Source organism: Nicotiana tabacum, chromosome 14, assembly GCF_000715075.1.
Source record: "Nicotiana tabacum cultivar K326 chromosome 14, ASM71507v2, whole genome shotgun sequence".
Lineage (NCBI taxonomy): Eukaryota > Viridiplantae > Streptophyta > Magnoliopsida > Solanales > Solanaceae > Nicotiana > Nicotiana tabacum.
Window position 1 is genome coordinate 2749405 of NC_134093.1, and position 19206 is coordinate 2768610.

The 19206-nt window shown below is 34.0% G+C and overlaps 1 protein-coding gene and 1 long non-coding RNA gene across 3 annotated transcripts; one reads left to right on the forward strand and one right to left on the reverse strand.

The window, feature by feature from the left end:
• Positions 1 to 7653: 7653 nt before the first annotated feature.
• On the forward strand, positions 7654 to 12812 carry LOC107764954 (auxin-induced protein PCNT115). Its single transcript, XM_075229211.1, has 5 exons — positions 7654 to 7971; positions 9872 to 10087; positions 10814 to 10986; positions 11134 to 11236; positions 12250 to 12812. The coding sequence occupies exons 1-5, from the start codon at positions 7747 to 7749 to the stop codon at positions 12586 to 12588; spliced, it is 1056 nt and encodes a 351-aa protein (XP_075085312.1). The 5' UTR covers positions 7654 to 7746; the 3' UTR covers positions 12589 to 12812.
• A 2016-nt stretch (positions 12813 to 14828) lies between these two features.
• LOC142168658 (uncharacterized) lies at positions 14829 to 19005 on the reverse strand. Of its 2 annotated transcripts, none has more exons than XR_012698493.1 (6): positions 18711 to 19005; positions 18255 to 18303; positions 17549 to 17631; positions 16503 to 16661; positions 15405 to 15514; positions 14829 to 15328 (listed from the first exon to the last, which is right to left on the reverse strand). It is a non-coding gene; the product is annotated as an uncharacterized LOC142168658 (long non-coding RNA). The 2 variants fall into 2 exon arrangements; XR_012698494.1 differs by having other exon boundaries at positions 15078 to 15328; positions 16503 to 16578; positions 18711 to 18847.
• Positions 19006 to 19206: the final 201 nt, after the last annotated feature.

The window sequence follows — 19206 nt, forward strand, 5'->3', positions numbered from 1 at the left end:
TCTATATATAGATATCCTTGATAGAGCCAATGGATGATGAGGTAGTTGGTTGGTCCTAGAGAGGTGAAAGCTATTTGACTAATGAGTTTGGATTTTGACCAGATACGTCACTAGTGACGTTGTATAGTACTTTGACAACGCAAATATTGTAAGAAAACACGTCACTAGTGACTTTCGTTTTTATATTTAAAAATTATTTAATTTTGGAACTTTAATTCATCTTTAATATCGTGATTTTATAACCACAAATAGTGGTGGAGGTTGTAAAAGCCTAAAAGGCAAAACTTTGTGTGGGCATTAGACATGTATAACTATAAAAGTTTCTCATTAAATGTAAAATTAATAAAATTAAAAATTAAAAATTAAATTATTTTTAAATATAAAAATATGTCATTCTTTTTTTAATTAACTAATAAATAAAATGTGTCATATGAACCGAAACGAAGGAAGTATAACATTGTGTATAATTGAACTTTAATTTGAAAATTTCTGTTAAGATTCTTATCGCTATAAAAGTTTGTCATAAAAGATAAAACAAAAAGTTCAAGATGCATTATATTTAGGCAAAATGGCCTCCGAACCACTTAAACTTGTACCCATTTGCCAGTCCGGTAGATAAACTTATAAATTTTCCATTTGAACACTTGTACTTTACGGAATGAGTATTAATAAACGTCTTTGACCATTGATCATGATTATGTGGCAACGACTTAAATGATGTCGCTCAAATACGTACAAACCATGATACAAACGCGCGTAAATCTAACAGTTTTGATTTTTAAAAAAATATTAAAATCAGAAAAGAAATCAAATTAGAAGGAAAAACTAAAAGAAAAAATTGAAAAGGTGAAAACTCTCACCCACCCCACGCCCTCCATTCTCCTCTTTCACTCATTCATTTTGTTTCTATGTGATTCCCTTCCCCTCCCCTTTCTTTTCCCGTCTCTCCTCCTACTCCCTCTCCTCCCATCTTCAACCACCTTCTAACAAATCTGGCTTGACCACAATTCAAAGAGGAAAATAATGGTTAGAAAAAAATACATAACAAAATTTCAGTTTTGAAAAAATCAATTAATTGGGTGTTGAAGATTGAATATTTTAGAGATGATTTTGAATCTATGTATCAGTGAACTCTCATTTGAGATTGTTGGAAATTTTTTTTCTTCTTTTTACTAATTTGTACGGGAATTTTCAAAAATAATTTTGGAGAAGATAATAGAAGAGAGTTCTTTTTACTGATTCGTCTAGATATTTTGGATTTTACTGATTTTGTCTGTGTTCTTTTTACTTTTTAATTCACTTGGGAGTTTTAGAGTAGAGAAGAATGGTATTCATTATTGATTTGGGGAATTTTAGAATGGATGAGGGTGGTGTTCATGGTGGAAGAAACATGTAGTGATGGTGCTGCCATGGCGAAGAAGAAGAGAAGAAAGGAAAAGGTTTTAATTTTTATTAATAAATTGGTAAAAAGAGATTGGGACCTACAAATTACACATGTCAAACAATAATAGGTTAAGAATATGAAGTGTCAGTTGGGTCATAGCGATTGAGGAATACGCTTAGCTGTAAGTGTTTATTGATATTCTTCCGTCAAGTACAAGTGTTCAAATGAGAAACTTATAAGTTTATCTACCGGGCTTACAAATGGCTACAAGTTTAAGTGGCCCAAAGGCCATTTTGCCTTATTTTTAATTTTAAAGATTATTTTTTTTAAACGGACTAATAAGAAAATAATATTATTCTTTTAAGAATGAATGGAGTATGTTCTATCAAACTATTGTCTTATTTTTCAAGATACACAAAACTACCAACATGACCTGATTATTTATACTATCACTATAACAATTATAAATAATTGTCGGATTTTATATACATTACTCGACATATAAACACACGTAATGTACGTGTCGAGAAACTAGCTACATAAAAAAAGAGTTGCATTGTTTGGTATCCGACTAGTTTTAGGGGTCGTTTCGTTGAGAAATAAGTTATCTTATAATTAATTATCGTGGGATTAGTTATCCCAAAATTATTATTTCATCCTTCCACAGGGATACGAATAATACTACAATCCCGGGATTAGTTATACCATGATTTTATACCAACCAAGTGTGGGATAAACTCATTTCAAATTTAATCCTCGAATTAATTATCCTTATCCTTCATACCAAACGAGCCTTTAGTGCAGGTATTGCACTAGCTTCTATGTTTTGACTACAACACATAATTGCATTCCGAGGAACACAAAACTAATGAAGATTATTAGTCAAGTAGAGGCGGATTTAGCATTTAAAATTTATGGATTCCTTCATCCAACTCAAGTTAATATATTTTAATAATCGAACTAAGGAATAAGTACCGACGATCAATATATATATTTAAAAGAGTAACGAATGCTTAAATACGGCATAAGCATCAATGTTTGGTTCTCTTATAGTTTGACTTTTAGTCATTTGTTTTGTTTTGTTTTTTTTTAAAAAAAGAAACAGAAGAAAGCGTATATGTAGGGCCGAGGTGTTTGTAAAGCTTTGTGAAAAAACCGGAAAAACAAAGGAAAAACTTAAATGTCCTTAGGCATTCGAACTCACATCAATGGGCAACAGGAGTGTGCTTAACTTGTGTTCAACATCTTACCTGAGGCTCGCAAGTGGGCATGTCCAGGCCCGGGACCGGTCCGGGACCGCGGGCCAAACGGGCTAAACGGCTAAACGGGCCAGGACCGTTTGGTCCGGTTTTAACGGGTTTGGTCCGGTCTCGTGGGCCGGTCCTATGGTTTGGGCCCCAAAAATAGCCGTTGGCTATTTATGAAACAGCCATTTAACTCCCCAACTTTGTTTTAATCCCAAACTTTTTATAATTATACTTTTCCCCTATTTTCAACTATAAATACCCCATCATTATTTTATTTTTTCTTACAAAATCATCAATCTATCACAATCTCTCTCTAATTTACTTCTATAATTGCTACTATTGCTTACTTTATTGTTACAATTTGTGAAACAATTGTGAAGTTGGTGAATTGAAGTCTTCAACGATAATCAATTTCCAACAAGTTGTTCGTCAATTCGGTAAACTCGTTCCAACTCTTAAGTTTTAATATTATAATTTTGTTTATTTTATTTACTTTGCTTGATTAATTAAGATGGCTTATTCCTTAAAAAATATGTTTAGTAAAAATAAGAAAAAATCGAAGAGTGGTGAATCTAGTGGCCAATATGTTCCTCCTCCACTTCCCCCGGCTCCCCCGACCCAAATATGTTACCCGTCCTACACCTCCTATTCTTGATAGCGATAATAATTTATTATAATTTACCGAGAGTCAATTTTGCCATAATATTGCACCCGGTGAACAATTAAACCATGAATATATGAATGCTCTTTATGGTAATCCAACTATTGATGAAAATGATGATGAAGAAATAGATTCTGATGAAATGCAATCGGATGATGATACACCCACTAGTCCTGCTCCTGAAGTTAACCCAACTAATAATAATCTAGATGATCCCCCGTCTGACCCTCCTATTAGTGCCCCTACTTTTTCTAGACAACCTTCTAAACGGGCAGAAACATCTCTTGTTTGGCAATTTTTTACTCAACTAAGAGAAAAAAATAGGGCTAAGTATAAAACTTGTGGCAAAGAGTTAGTTTTTCAATATGTTGGAAGTCGGGGGGAGGGGGGAAAGGGAAGTTTGACTAGACACATATTGCTACACCCTCAAGATAAAGCTAAATATTTTCGTATGAAAGCTTTGGCTGAGGGGACAAGTGCACCTAGTCAGGCTGACCTTAGTACCGGGTCAAATCAACTTCAATCGGGAATTAACACTGTTACCGGTGGTATTTTATATTATGATCCAAAAAAAGATCGGAAAGAATTGACAAAAATTGTCATTGTTATGTGCTTACCCTATAGTTTTCCTTCTAACCCCCACTTTGTGCATTATATTAGAAAAATTTATAATCCTACTTATAAAGGTTTTCCTCGCACAACCGTAAAGAGTGATATTTATAAATATAAATATGAATATGAACAATATTTGCGCTATTTATTTACTCATATAAATTATCGTCTTGCTATTACAACTGATATTGGTAGAAGTGGTAATGACTGTGATTACCTTACTGTTACCAGTCATTGGATTGATGAGCATTGGATAATGCAAAAGCGCATTATTGCTTATAGAATAATTAATTCACGTCACACAGGGCAATTTATTTCTAGCTCGATTGCGGATATTTGTAGATATTTTTGCATTCGTGATAAAATAATATCAGTTTTAATGGATAATGCTACTAGTAACACAAATGATGTAGTCTTGCTTACCACTATACTAAGTCCTGTATTTAGTAACATTTTTCATGTTAGATGTATTTGTCATATTTACCATTTAATTGTGGGTGATGGTATGCGAATTTTAAATGTTGAAATTGAAAAGGTTAAAATGGCTCTTAATTGGCTTTTTTATTCAAACCGTAGAAGTAGACTTAGAGAATATTTTAAAAGATGCGATGAATTTGGCCTAAGAGAAAGAAAGGTTCCTAAACCTTGTCCAGCTAGATGGAATTACATGTATGAAAGTTTAGTTGTTGCATATGAATATAGAAACCCCATAAACTCAACGTTTAATGCTCATGTAAGTGATGATGATGAGCACCTTACAAATGCGGATTAGGCTAATGTTAAAATGCTTGTAGATTTTTTAGAAAAATTCCATATTGCTACAAATGAATTTTCTGGGCAATATTATCCTACTATTTCTAACTGTTTAATTTATATTGCAGAACTTGCAAATTTGTTTGATCATTTTTCAGAGAGTGGGGAAATTTATCAACTTGCTATTGATTTCATGAGAAAAAAGTTTAAAAAATATTTTTTTCCTATTCCCCCTATTTATGGTATTGCTGCATTGTTAAATCCTACTATGAAATTAGGAGGTCCTCAATTTTGGTATGAAACTGTTTATAATGGTTTAGCACTTGAAGATGAGGAGTTGTCTAAACTTCCGAACGTAATAACCTCAATTAAAATAAATGTTCAAACTATTTATAATGCTTATCAAGTTGCATTAGATCATGCTAGACCAAATGTTCCAACTCCTTCTTCTTCTAGTTCTCAATCATCTAAAAGAACTGTGGGAGTAAGAGCACTTAGTGCTTGGGCAGGGTTCAGGGGTTCTCAAGGTTCTAGTACTGGTGATTTTTCACAACTAGATGAGCTTGAAGTTTATTTGTCACAGGGAATTGAGGAAGTGAATCCCGAAGGCTCCTTTAATATTTTGGAATGGTGGAAGGACAAAGAAAAATACTTTCCGATTCTTTCAAGGATGGCCCGAGATATTTTAACTATTCAAGCTTCAACAGTGGCATCAGAGAGCGCTTTCAGTCAAGCAAGAACTTCAACTCGGTGATTATAGAGCGTCTATGAGGGAGAGCTTGGAAAAATCAGTACTTTTCAAAGATTGGATCCGTTCGGAAAGAAGAAATTTTGGACTTGCTGAATCACAACCAGAGGTAGACGAAACTTACGAAGAAATGCTAGCTGAACTTGCGGAGGATAATGCTTCGCCTGGAAGCGGTGATGACCAAGCTTCATTTCCGCCGCCACCAATGGAAATTCCTCCGGACCTGGAAGGATTTATGAAATTTGTAAGATATACCATGTAAATTAATATGTAACTTGTATTTTGGCACATCTTGATTAGTTTCTTTTTCTTCTCAATGGTGGTATTAGCACCTTGTTGTGCTCATTCCATAGGGGGAGGAAGACTAAGAAAGATATTACCATAATTTTTAATGCTATAATAAAAATATAACGCATTGATTTGAATATCTCTTTACAATATTTTTGTCTTTTTATATATCTTAAGCTATACATATATTAAGCTATACATATAGTCATATATATACATATACATATATATATATATATATATATATATATATATATATATATATATATATATATATATATATATATATATATATATGTGTGTGTGTGTGTGTGTGTGTGTGTGTGTGTGTGTGTGTGTGTGTGTGTGTGTGTGTGTGTGTGTGTGTGTGTGTGTGTGTGTGTGTGTGTGTGTGTGTGTGTGTGTGTGTGTGTGTGTGTGTGAGATGTATATATATACTATAATATATATACATAGTTTATAAGTCATATTCGATAGTATACATCTTAATATATACTATAATATACTATATATATACTATAATATATATACATAGTTTATAAGTCATATTCGATAGTATACATCTTAAGATATACTATATATACATCTTACTATATATATATATAGCTTATATATCTTAAGATGTATATATATCTTAAGATGTATATATATCTTAAGATCTACTATACTATACTATATATATATATATATAGTATATCTTAAGATGTATATATAGTATATTTTAAGATGTATACTATGTATATATAATATAGTATATATATATTTTAAGATGTATATATAGTATATAAATCGAATATAGCTTATATATCTTTATTACTATTTTTTTTCTCTAACTTCTATAAAAAAAAATAATTAAAAATAAAAAGTTTCTGTTGGGCCCGTTTAGGCCCGGGACCGGCCCACTTAACCCGGCCCCGCGAAGTCCGGGACCGTTTAGGATCGGACCGCATAGGACAGGCCCACTTAGGATCGGGCCCGCGAAGCCCACTTAGGACCGGGTCCGGCCCACTTGCCACCCTTAATCTTACCACATAACCAACAACACATTTTTTAACTGGGTTCCCATCTCAATATTATTATATGTTCAACAGATTTCTTAATACAAATATAAGATCTAGGCAAAAGATACTGAGTTTCAGGAATCCATACTCATTACTTTAGATCCGCCCCTGTAGTCAAGTTGTTTTAGAACTCCCTAGACCAATAGAGAAAATAAAAAGTTACTTTCCCGTTTCAATTATTTTTAAAATGAATACGGAGTTTTTAAAAATACATTTGACACTTATGATCTAAAATAAATTAAAAGTCCGTTTGGACATTAAAAAAAAATTCACTTTATTTTTAAAAAAAAATTCACTTTTTTCGAAATTAGTGTTTGGCCATAAAATTTTTAATTTTCACTTGAAGATGAATTTTAAAATTTTTCGAAATTTTGAAAACTCCAAAAAAGCTGTTTTTCAAAATTTTTACTCAGATCACTCACAAAACTTCAAAACAACCTTAAATTATATTCATGTCCAAACAGAACTCTAATTTTTAAATATCATTTTCACTTGAAAAAAATTTAATTTTTTTGGAAATTTTACAATTCTTATCTCCAAACGCCCACTAAAAGATACGTGACTATAAAATACCAGTAAGATTAAAATAAAAAATAAATTTTAAAATATATTATTCTTTATAAATAAATTAAAAAGTAAGTGTCATAAATTGTGATAAAGTCAGTTCGACGCAGAAAGTATCGTAGATGTAACATAGGTAGTTTATCTTGATGAAAACACAATGCTGATTCCACGGTTCAAAGTTCAAACCCATAGGTATAAGTGACTAGGGGGACACAAACAAAAATATTGTGATAAGGACACAAAAATATAAGTAAATATATTTATAGCAAGTGACGCTTGTACTTACATAGGACTAATCAAAACCCATCATCAATGACGTCAAACACACAACCAGCAGCAAACTCACACTCATTCATATAAAAGCCTACCACTTACTGTCTTTCCCACCATATTTGCAGAGTTAGACAATAACTTAAATCACTTCATCAATGGCTAAAGAAGGAACAAAAGTGCCAAGAATTAAACTGGGTTCACAGGGGCTAGAAGTGTCAGCGCAAGGACTTGGTTGTATGGGTATGTCCGCTTTTTATGGGCCGCCCAAACCCGAACCCGATATGATCCAACTCATTCACCATGCTATCAACTCTGGTATCACTCTTCTTGATACTTCAGATGTCTATGGGCCCCACACTAACGAAATCCTACTTGGCAAGGTAGTATTCAGCTTCTTTCCCTTTCCCCCAAATGCTTATTTTTCAATAATTCTCTGAGTTTATTTAGTAGGATGGTTGTACGTTATGCTTGAAGTATTGTACCTTTTTTTGTATTTGGCTGTCAAAAAAGAACATTTTCACAGAAGGGGAATGACCTTTTGTGGGAGATACGGAGTAGTATATATAGTAGAATAGTTGAGGTGTGCGCAAGATGATCCAAATGGTTATCCAAGAGAAAAAGCTTCAAGATTTATCACCTCGCATATGTGCGGACACGGTGTGTTTTCCATAATGGGGTAGAACGTTAGGGCTCGTTTGGTACGAGGGATAAGGGATAATTAATTCCGGGATTAAATTTGAGATGAGTTTATCCCACGTTTGGTTGGGATAAAATCGTGGTATAACTAATCCGCGGGATTGCAGTATGTTTTTATCACCATGGGAGGGAGAGATAACTAATCCCAGGATAACTAATCATGGGATAACTTGTTTCCCAACCAAACTACCCCTTAGACTTTATTATGCTTTGTTTTGCTACATGCATTTTTTTGTTGCATGTTTTACCTGATGTATGATTACTTGAGCATCATATTCATGCTAGAATAATGTAATATGCATACTCGTGGCATTTAGCAAGCACGTTCAACTCGGAAAAAATTCACTCATTGAGGGTCAAAGTCTTAACTCACCTCGGTCCTAGCAAGCACTACTCCTCAAGAACACTCTTGCCTTGGTCCAAATCCGCCAAATGACCTCGCTCTAGTCATAAAAGTGTTCAAGGATGTCAAACTTACTCTTTTTGTTTCAATCACGTCGTACTTTTTTTTCTTCTTTCTAAACCTCTTTAAAAAGAATGCTACTTTAATAAATCATTAATTTTAATATTCTCGTTTTACTCTTAATGACATTCCTTATGGGTATGACAGGACATGTTTTAGTCCACAAGATTCAAATGACATTTTTGATACATTATGCACATTTTTCGTTTGATACACACTATTCAAAAGTCTTTCTTACTTTTGTAAACTATTGCGTAGTCAAACTAAGTTACATAAAATGAAACGAGGGGAGCATTTTTACTTGGGGCTCTATTCATGAATTGAGAGTTACATCAGAATCAGAAAGTGGGAGGATTCTAGTCCATGTCACTGTGTAATCAACTATATTCATATGTGACAATAGAATAAGCCTCATTATTGTATTGTCTTTCTCCTAGAGTTCTAAGTATATGAGAATTATATAGTTTTACCTTTTGTATCCTATTAAATAAACATGTTTCATGGAATCAGAATCTTTTGTTGTTAGCAAGCCTCTATAATCTGCTTTTCTACATCCTCAAGAATGAAATGTGTGAAACGATCGTGTTGCCTAAATCTGCTGACATTTTGCCATGTATGCCTCAGCTCGTAGAAAGTTCTGCACATTTGAGATCATTGCCAATTATTTTCAGATGTTTATCCTGATACTTCTAGTCTTCGAGCTTCCTTCTTCTTTCCCGGCAAATAGTTATTGTTTTGGATATTATTTTCTTAATATGAGGTACACGTTCAGAAACAAAAGTGTCGTGAACTTGTATTTCCATTGTACTCGATATGGTGTTCGGGTCAGCTTTAACACACCTTGATTATTTCAAGGGATACCTGACACCTTCTGCCAACATAGCTATCGAGTTACTCAGTCTACCAAGGCTTAGACAGATGGGAAAATATCACGTGTATTTCTTATCTCCGCAGAGATTTGAACCATAGTTTCTAATGTTTGCGCCGACTTCATTAACCATTAAACCACAACCTTAGGCTTTACTCATGCATTGCATAGGCAACTGAGAACATTTAACCCTTTTTATACAATTTTCTGCAATAATTGTTACTTAACTTCTGGTGATTATGCATCTATGTAGGCTTTGAAGGGTGGGACGAGAGAGCGAGTTGTGTTAGCAACAAAATTTGGTATTGTTTTAGGAGATGAAAAGAAAGCAGAAGGAAAGAGAGCAGTACATGGAGATCCAGCATATGTAAGGGCAGCATGCGAGGCTAGCTTAAAGCGACTTGATATTGACTGCATTGACTTGTACTATCAGCACCGAGTTGATACACGCGTGCCAATTGAAATCACGGTTAGTTCTCTTTTTCCGTTTATAACTCCTTTTCGTTGCAGGTTACTTATTCTGAAAAATGAAGTAATATTTGATCTTACTCAAAGGATGGCTACTGAGGAAGTAGTGTTGTTTCTAAAATCAAATAAAATATTCAGTGTAGCAGTAATATTAGTATTTACTAAGGCTCTTCACTGTAATAGAAATTTCTGGCATTAGCATTCCAGTACCTGTATTTACTAAATATTTCGGTGCAATTATGTATAGTTATTGCTCCAGTGCTGCATCAACCTACATCATCACTTCCAGAATTAATCTCGTAGTTTACAACCATGCTCTTCATATGCTTGGAGTAACATCATTACCTTTATAACCCAAATCAGTGACATAATTTCCTCAGGCTGTTTGTTAAAAAAGATAAAAGAGAAGAAAGGAACGAAAAAAAGAGAGATAGAAAGAAATGATCATCCAGAGACAGAAAGCTAAAAAACAAGATGTAACTGCACTCCTTTTCAGACTATAGCGACTGTTAGCATATATTTGCAAGCTTTGATAAGCTGATTAGAGTTCTTAAAATGAGCACTTAGTACCTCTGATCAATGTATAAGTAGCGTTTTAAGAGTTGTGGCATAGACTAGCAAAATTTTCAGCTGTTGCACCAATTAGTGAAGTTCTTATATGATTAACCAGTTTCACATCTTGGTTCAAATGGTTAATTATCAGCATTTCTTGTTCCTGATTTACTAGGTTGGAGAACTTAAGAAGTTGGTTGAAGAGGGTAAACTAAAATATATAGGTCTATCCGAGGCTTCAGCATCAACAATTAGAAGAGCGCATGCAGTTCATCCAATAACAGCAGTACAATTAGAATGGTCTCTATGGTCTAGAGATGTAGAGGAAGAAATAATCCCTACTTGCAGGTATATTCTTCTTTCTATTAGTTTTTTGTGTTTGTGAGCAGTCTATAACTCCCCACTTGTGGGAACTCATTGGGTTTGTTGTTGTTGTTGTTGCGCGGTCTATAACTATGTGAGATCTTGATATTCGCCTTCCTGTTAATCTACCAGAGAACTCGGAATTGGGATTGTGGCATACAGTCCACTAGGACGGGGCTTTTTGTCATCAGGTCCAAAGTTGCTCGAGGATATGTCAAATGAAGACTACCGAAAGGTTTGCTTTTGTATTATTGTTGTTTTGGATTTCAAACATATTAGATTTTCTTGAATTTATTTATTGTTTTGGATTTCAAGAATAATGATATCACGCTTAATTGTGGTGTATTTCTATTGCGAGTATATTTACTTATTTGAGGAAAGAAAGGGTTTTGAATACTAAGCTATTTGATCTGGATGGCATCACTAGGGACAAAAGTTCCTTTTTTCGGAGGATGAAAGCTTTCGTTTGTTGGTATGAAATGCCTCCTGTACAAGGACCAATGTAGTGTAACATAGCTGACATCTGATGTTTCTGCTACCAATATCGTGTATTTCATCGCTCTCCTTTCCCATGAAGTAGTTAGTTAATACCTGGGCCACTGAAGATGATTTCTGCCAACGGCTACATATATTACATTTTGACCTTGTTGATTGAGAATCGTATATGTGGCTACGGCTACTACTGTTGAATGAACTTTACGTTAGTGCCTTATAATGACAAGCTGTACGTAGACCATCTAAAAGGAACTTGCTTCCTGACAAGGGAGCTTATTCATGCAGATATATGATGTACCCTTAGGTCGAAAAATACATGTTTGTGGATGAGTAGGCGAACCAACATGATTGAAGGCCATTCTACCTGTTAAGAAGTTTTCACGTCATGCTTTGTAGCATTTTACTTGGGGAATTTCATATCTCAGACACGCTTAATTTTTACATACGTGCTCGTTGGATGAAAGGATTGTTTTTCTTGATTAACATGTTCTTGTGACTTTTATGCCCAACCCTGCATGGTAAACTTCTTCATACATTGTGTACAAAGTTCTGGCGCAACATATGTTGCCATTTCAAAATCAATATCCACTGCTCTCCTTCATGGTGATCATTAGTACTAATTGTTTTTCCTCTTATTCCTGAGAAATATTGTCTATGTTGGGGTATGTTCTATAAATATGTCAACGCCCTAAATCAATTTAAAATAATGTAGGCATTTCCTCATTTGACTTGAATAGATCTTCAATTTTGCAGTATCTACCAAGGTTCCAGGCCGAGAATCTTGAGAATAACAAGAACTTGTATGAGAGGATTTGTGAAATGGCAGTCAGGAAGGGATGCACCCCGTCTCAACTAGCCTTGGCCTGGGTGCATCACCAAGGAAACGACGTGTGTCCCATCCCCGGCACTACTAAGATTGAAAACTTGAACCAGAACATTGAAGCCCTGTCCATCAAGTTAACGTCAGAAGATATGGCGGAACTTGAATCCATTGCTTCAGCTAATGCAGTCCAGGGCGATAGGTACATTCCTGGTATGAGTACTTACAAAAATTCGGAAACTCCACCTCTTTCAGCATGGAAGACTACTTAACGATGCAATCGCATAATCAGTTGAGTTGAGCTGGTTTTTGCTGTATTACGCGCTGTGACCGAGAGTATGTAACTAGTGTTGAGTTGAGTATTTCCTGTTTTAGAGAGGTTTTCCTGTTTCAAACAATTGTACTTGTGACCTTATGATGGTTAGAACAATAAATTCATGAGTCTGTTTGTAGACAAAGTCATTTTATTTTTGGAATAATCGAGGTGCCTTGGTCAGATTGTGTATTTCTCAACTAATTTTTTACTCGCACAAATATTGGATAACTCTATTTATAGATTTAGACCACTGGAAAAAATTTGTTTAGCTTTTGTGACATTTATTAAGACTTAAAACTGTGATCTTCTAAAGGTCCGTTCCAGCTCCAATGATTCCTAGACCAAACTAGGAGAGATGTTGTAAGATTGAATAATGTGACAACAGAAGGGAGATGTAGGCTCAAAAGGAGGATATTGATTCTTGAAAAATGAGACAAAGGATATAATTTAGGTGCCTTGAAATTATGAGTTCATATTTAATATTTCTTATAATTTTAGTGAAATTTTATGCATAATTTTATGCGAAAATATTAAGTTCAGACAAATTCGATGTTGCAATGCTGGATCCGTCTCTAGCGACGGCTATCTTTGAACTAACTTGATCCAAGACACATCTAGTATTTTTTGAATATAATTATGCCTTAGGTGGCGGCTCCATGTACTGATCAACAAAACAAGAGTTTATGTAAGATATGACCTAAATTTGTCCATAGCAAACTTGGAGCCACAGAAAAAAATATATTTTCTTTTATTCTTTTTTCTGTACTTGGACCAAGAACTTTGCCCTATAAATATAGGTCATCTTACTTCATTTGAATCAACCTATATTTTGATTAGAAACTCATTTTGAGTATTCTTGTAATAGAGAGTTTTATTATATTCCATAGAGTTAGTGTAGGGAAACACTTTGAGCGAACCTTTTCTTTGTGAGTGATTGTAGCGAGGTTATTCTCTTGGGATGTATTTTGGTATAATTAGAGTTTCATCTCTAATTTTGTACTCAATTTTGTGTGCCAGTTGTTATAGTGGAATTGCTGCTCTGCGCTTGTGGACGTAGCTCACCTCGACTGAACCACGTTAAATTTTGTGCCTATTATATATGCTTTAATTGTCGTTATTATCAACTTGCATTGTTTTTGTTATTGTCATTATAACTTTGTTTGGCTAAATTCCGCACTACTCGGATTCCCGATCCTAACAAATTGGTATCAGAGTCGGATCTAACCGGATTAGTTTAAGTAGCCAATATGAGTAACAAAGACTTATGTTGAGAAATTTGACCGAAGTGCAAACTTCGGGATGTGGCAATTAAAGATGAAAACTATCTAATTCAGTGTCACTACCCAAACTTCGGGAAGTGCATACGGCCCAATCCGGAATAATGTGTATACTGCCGAGGGTTGAGCGGCACGAAACATAGATGCATCTATCTACTGCCAAGGTGTTCGACCCGCTCCACAAGAAGAGAAGGATACTTTATAAGCGTTTGACTTAAACATTATTGAGGTTTTACACAAAATAATACGAATTTCACAAGAGATCTTTCACAATTTCTCTAACTAATACTAATATAATTTAGGCATTTTTAAGTTACAAGTATGGTGCAAAAATTTCAAATAATTCATGAATTGGGTCCTAAGACTACCTGGACAATAGCATAATAGTAGCTACGCACGGATTCTCGTCACCTCGTACGTACGTAAGTCCCACAATTAGAAACAACTAGTGCATTTTTCCGCGTTTCACGTGATCATTAAACAAAATAATAAAAATATCATGTGATCCTGCTATAAACTTAATTCGAGATTGAAGAGATACGATTTTCATGCATTATAAACATATATAAATTTTTCCTCCTGTTAGGTACAAAACTCACAATATCACCAAAAACATTAACAAAATTGTATATAAATAAAACAGTAAATATTATATAGTCAAATCCTGTAAAAGTCGAAAATGGTATACATTAGTTATTGAGTATTGCAGTATTCGCGTGGTTGTGTATTGATTCTGTGTAAAATTTTAGAAAGAAATACCGTTTGTAAATGAATACATGAACACTCCTACAATTTAAAATCTAGAAAGAACAAAAAGAAGAGATACACTATATTCAAAAATAAATTTGTACCTGCAGAACTTAATAAAAGCAAATGTAGAGGACTGTAAATGAAAATCAAAAGAACACTAAGAATGAGATTTAAGAAATTAAATGTAGAATTAAATACTTTCCAGCTATAGCTCATTCCAGATGTTCACACGACAACCTTCAGTTTTTAAGGTGCAGAAAGAAAAGAAAATGCTCATTTTCCAGCAGAATAAATCATCCCTATATTCCTCTTGATTTCCTTTTGTTTCATCCCGAAACCTTCTATATGATATTAGTCTTGTAGTAATCCGTAGTCCTCATTACTAATATCCAAGTAACGTGTGCTTCAAATATATTTACCCAAGCAAGTAGGATAAAAGCATGTAACATTGTTTCCCAAGCCAATTCTTTGACTGTTAATCTTGTAATCCCATTGTTGCATTCAATATGACTTTCAACTTCCATTTGAAATATGACTTAGTAGTCATTCATCGAACTCCTCCAAATTAAATTTGCATTCTTTGCATCTTGCTTGGTAAACCTCAGTCACATCTTCATCAACACTTTCAATATACTAAAACTTTTGGAGGTATGTGCCCCCGGAAAAGGCCTGCACACAAAAATACTCCACTTCGGCATCAAAATGAAGCTAAAACTTCTAATTGAATGATCATGAGAACACATACCCTGCAGCCTAATGACAATTAATGTATGGAAGAGATACTCAAAACCATTTCAGATTTTTTGTGATCCTCTTCATTCATCTCGTGTGTATATACCCCTAATATGTGCAGAGCTGCATTTCAATGATTCAGGATTAAGAACAAATACTATATCCATAAAGTCACAAAACATTTTTCAAGAAAGAAAAGGAACATAAATAGTTAATTTATGGACTGCTTGTGATAGAGGGAATGGTATCAGATAAGGAATAATGCAGCTGATGGCAGAGCAGATGTTTTTCTTAGCCACATGCATAATGACATACAAAATCAGACAGAATAATCCATTTATTTAACTGCGCCACCTAACATATTTTTTTGAACAAAAAATTACAAACCTAGTACATATGGTAATCATGACCCCAGGACATCATGACATTATCAAGGATATTTTTCAGAATAAACTCCATACTATTCCCCAATTATTTAGAATAAATAAGCTGAATAGTGATAATCAAAATTTTCTTTGAAATGTTGCAGAATAGGCAATTGAGTAGTATGAAGAATGAAGTTCTACGAGGAAAAGCAAGACTCGTGGAAAAAATATAAAGGAAAATAAAAAGATGGAAAAAACTCTAGTAGGAATAAACTTCAGTGCAAATTTTCTATTTAGGAAGCTACGGACCATGATTATACAGCATGATTATGAGATAGACTGCATGAATTTATTGAAAAATTAAATTCAAACATTAAATCAGTTGCTTCATATGCCAACAAATGAAAAGATTCTTTAAAGGTCCATAGGAAAAGTAAAAAGCCTAATTAAATGTTGAAGATTGACTCGTTATATTTAGCTTAGCATTATATGGCATCATAATTAGATGCCCTTGAACAGCAGAAGCTGAGAATGATCTAGTGAAAGAGAAGTATCCAATAATGATACCGTAAAGGAAAACATAAGTTAGAAAATGCGAGCCAGAACTCTCCTCATCTGCCAGCCAAAAAGAATAAAAACTAATGGAGCCATATGCAGAACTTCGATAGTAAAAAGAGTAATTAAATAGAAGTAGATCTCGATACAAAAGTCTACTAAAAAGAAAGAGTGGAGAAGGAAGACATTACCAACTACTGATGATAATGGTTAATGTTTTGGTCCAATTACCCAGAAAAATGATTCTCTTCCAATTTAAGATCAAATCTGCAATAAAGTGAAGCCAAATGACCAAAAGCTTGGAAACTTGGTGACGACATGTTGTGAAAAATAGTCCAACATCATTTTCCCTATTAAAGAATATCAAAGAGAGCAAAGAGTAAAGAATATTATATTTGAAGCAGATATTTGGATCAGAAATTTCAGATTAAATAGACTTTTTAGTTGTTAACCGATTTTAAAAAAGAATTACCAGCCTTTTCCCCTCTTAAGTTACCACTTGATTGTCAACTAATTGAATTCCAATTCAAATAACATCCAGGATGTACAAACAAACAAACAGTGACTTTATTTTTAGATAATAACAAATAGTGACTTCAATTTCACAAAACATAACAAAAGTCCGATTAACAAATTATAGGAGTAAAAGATGCCATTAATTCAATCATTGTTCCAGATCAACCATACTACAAGGTTTACAAAATATAACATACGGCACGTTAGTCGCTGACCTGACAAAAAATATTTCAAATGAAAGCTAAATGGGGACCACTGAAGAATTTGAATAATATATTATCAGTAATAATGATTTTGCAAAAACTAAATTATTCAACTCTTTCACAAGCAATTTTAATTAGCAAAAATCAATTTTTCATCGAGCACAAATATATATATATACTTAGTTCTGAGAAATCCAACTTAAATCAATATACAAATTGTCAAAACATGTTAATTAGTGAAAAGAGTATCATTTGCGTAATGTGTATAACATACAACAATAACAACCCAGTATAATCCCACTAGTGGAGTCTGGGGAGGGTAGTGTGTACGCAGACCTTAACCCTACCATGAGGTAGAGAGGCTGTTTCCAATAGACCCCTTGCATCCTTCCCTCCAAGAACTCCCCACCTTACTCTTGGGGTGACTCGAACTCACAACCTCTTGGTTGGAAGTGAAAGTTGCTTACCATCAGAGCAATGTATATAACATGAAACACAGAAATTGAAAAAGGGTGTACCTTTTCCAAATCTATTAAAGAAGCCATGGTGAAACCGAATTGTGGCTTTTTGCTCTTGCTGTTCCTTTTCAGGTTCTCCTTTGCTATTCAATGATAATGACGAACGTTAGTATGCCTTCAATTTTAAGAATTATTTTGTTGACCCTTAATTTTTCATAGGTTCAGCACTAATTACAGAACTTTTCATGAAAGAGAAAAGATAGATTAATATTCGAAATTGCCATCATTAATGAAAGAAAAAAGACATGGTTTGGTCGAAACTGATGGGCTACCATATTCAACTCCAAAATCATATCTTTTGGAGGGGAAGAAGAGGACTTGGATAACGACAAAAATGCAATAATATAATAAATTTGGTAATATTGAGTTCACGTCCATCAAAATAATGCCGAGGTATCTTTTCTCCAAATCATTACAATGTTATAGAAATGTTAAATGCATATGTCACTTCAAGCAGAAAATAAAAATGTAGAGTAGATTGAAAAATTTAATGAGTAAACTATAATCTTCATTGAAAGACATTGTCGAACTTCGTTACCAAAATGATAATAATATACTTCAGATAAATAACACCTTTAGTTATTAATTAAGCCAATAATTATGGTAAAGTATTCAACAATGTTTAGAGCAGTAGTTATCGATTGTGCAAAAATCGTAGTTATGAATTGCGCATAAATTGTAGTGGCGAAGATTATTTGGAGTGTACCTCAATCTAGTAACGGCATTTTGTCTTCACAATCCTTGTGTGTCCATACCTATACAATTAGATTAGTCAAGTATATCAGTATCTCTACCCCGCACAGGCTCAAAGCATAGAGTTATTTTTGGTCGTATGTTATTCTTATATTTGCCGTACAACAACAAAACTGAAATGACTTTCGCACTTCCTAATTAATGTGCAACGGTTGAATTATTGAGTCAACACACAGAAAGTGGGAAAAAATAACAAAATGGAATAGTCGGCACATTGTCACTTCGCATAGAAGAGAATACTCATGCACACACAACATAGACCACAAATATTAATTGGTTGCATACAGAAGCACGAACCCAATCCCAATTATGCTCTTTCAATAGAATTAGAGTATGCAAATATATCATTGATTAGATTAGAATTGCTTAGCATAATGGGTAAAAAAATAAGTTTGAAAGAATTACATACCGGTATCTGTTGATCAAATAGAAGTAGTTGCAGATTTCGGGTGCCAGTACGGCATTTTTTCAAACAGTTCATGGGCGTAAAAATAAGAAGGGAGAGAAGGGTACAAAAGAGATGGAGGAGTACAGAGAAAGAGACGGAGGAGTGCAGAGAAGTGAAAGAGATGGAAGAGTAGAGAAAAAGTGAAAGAAAATAGGAAGTAGAGAATCGGTGTGGAAGAAGTGGTTGCATCTGAAGGGGTTTGTATATTGTGAATTTGTTTTTGTTATTCGCGAGGAGTATCTCTTTTAAAACACCAAATAAGCGTAGAGGCAAGAAAAGGTATTTGCTGTTGAATGGGAGCGCCACATCACCGACTTTAGGGCCATCTATTTTATATATATAGATTATTTATTTACAACACCTATAGGTTAGATTCCCTCTTACAAGGTTGGACAAGAGACTTACCTTGTCTCAAAGCTAAATTTCCGATCACAATTTCGCGTTAAAGCCTCAATTT

Bases quoted from the DNA above. Each gene is read 5' to 3' on its own strand.
- LOC107764954 (XM_075229211.1), top strand. From the start codon at position 7,747: ATGGCTAAAGAAGGAACAAAAGTGCCAAGAATTAAACTGGGTTCACAG. The intron at 10,088-10,813 runs GTTAGTTCTCTT...CTGATTTACTAG, and splicing joins GCGTGCCAATTGAAATCACG to GTTGGAGAACTTAAGAAGTT. The intron at 11,237-12,249 runs GTTTGCTTTTGT...TCAATTTTGCAG, and splicing joins CAAATGAAGACTACCGAAAG to TATCTACCAAGGTTCCAGGC.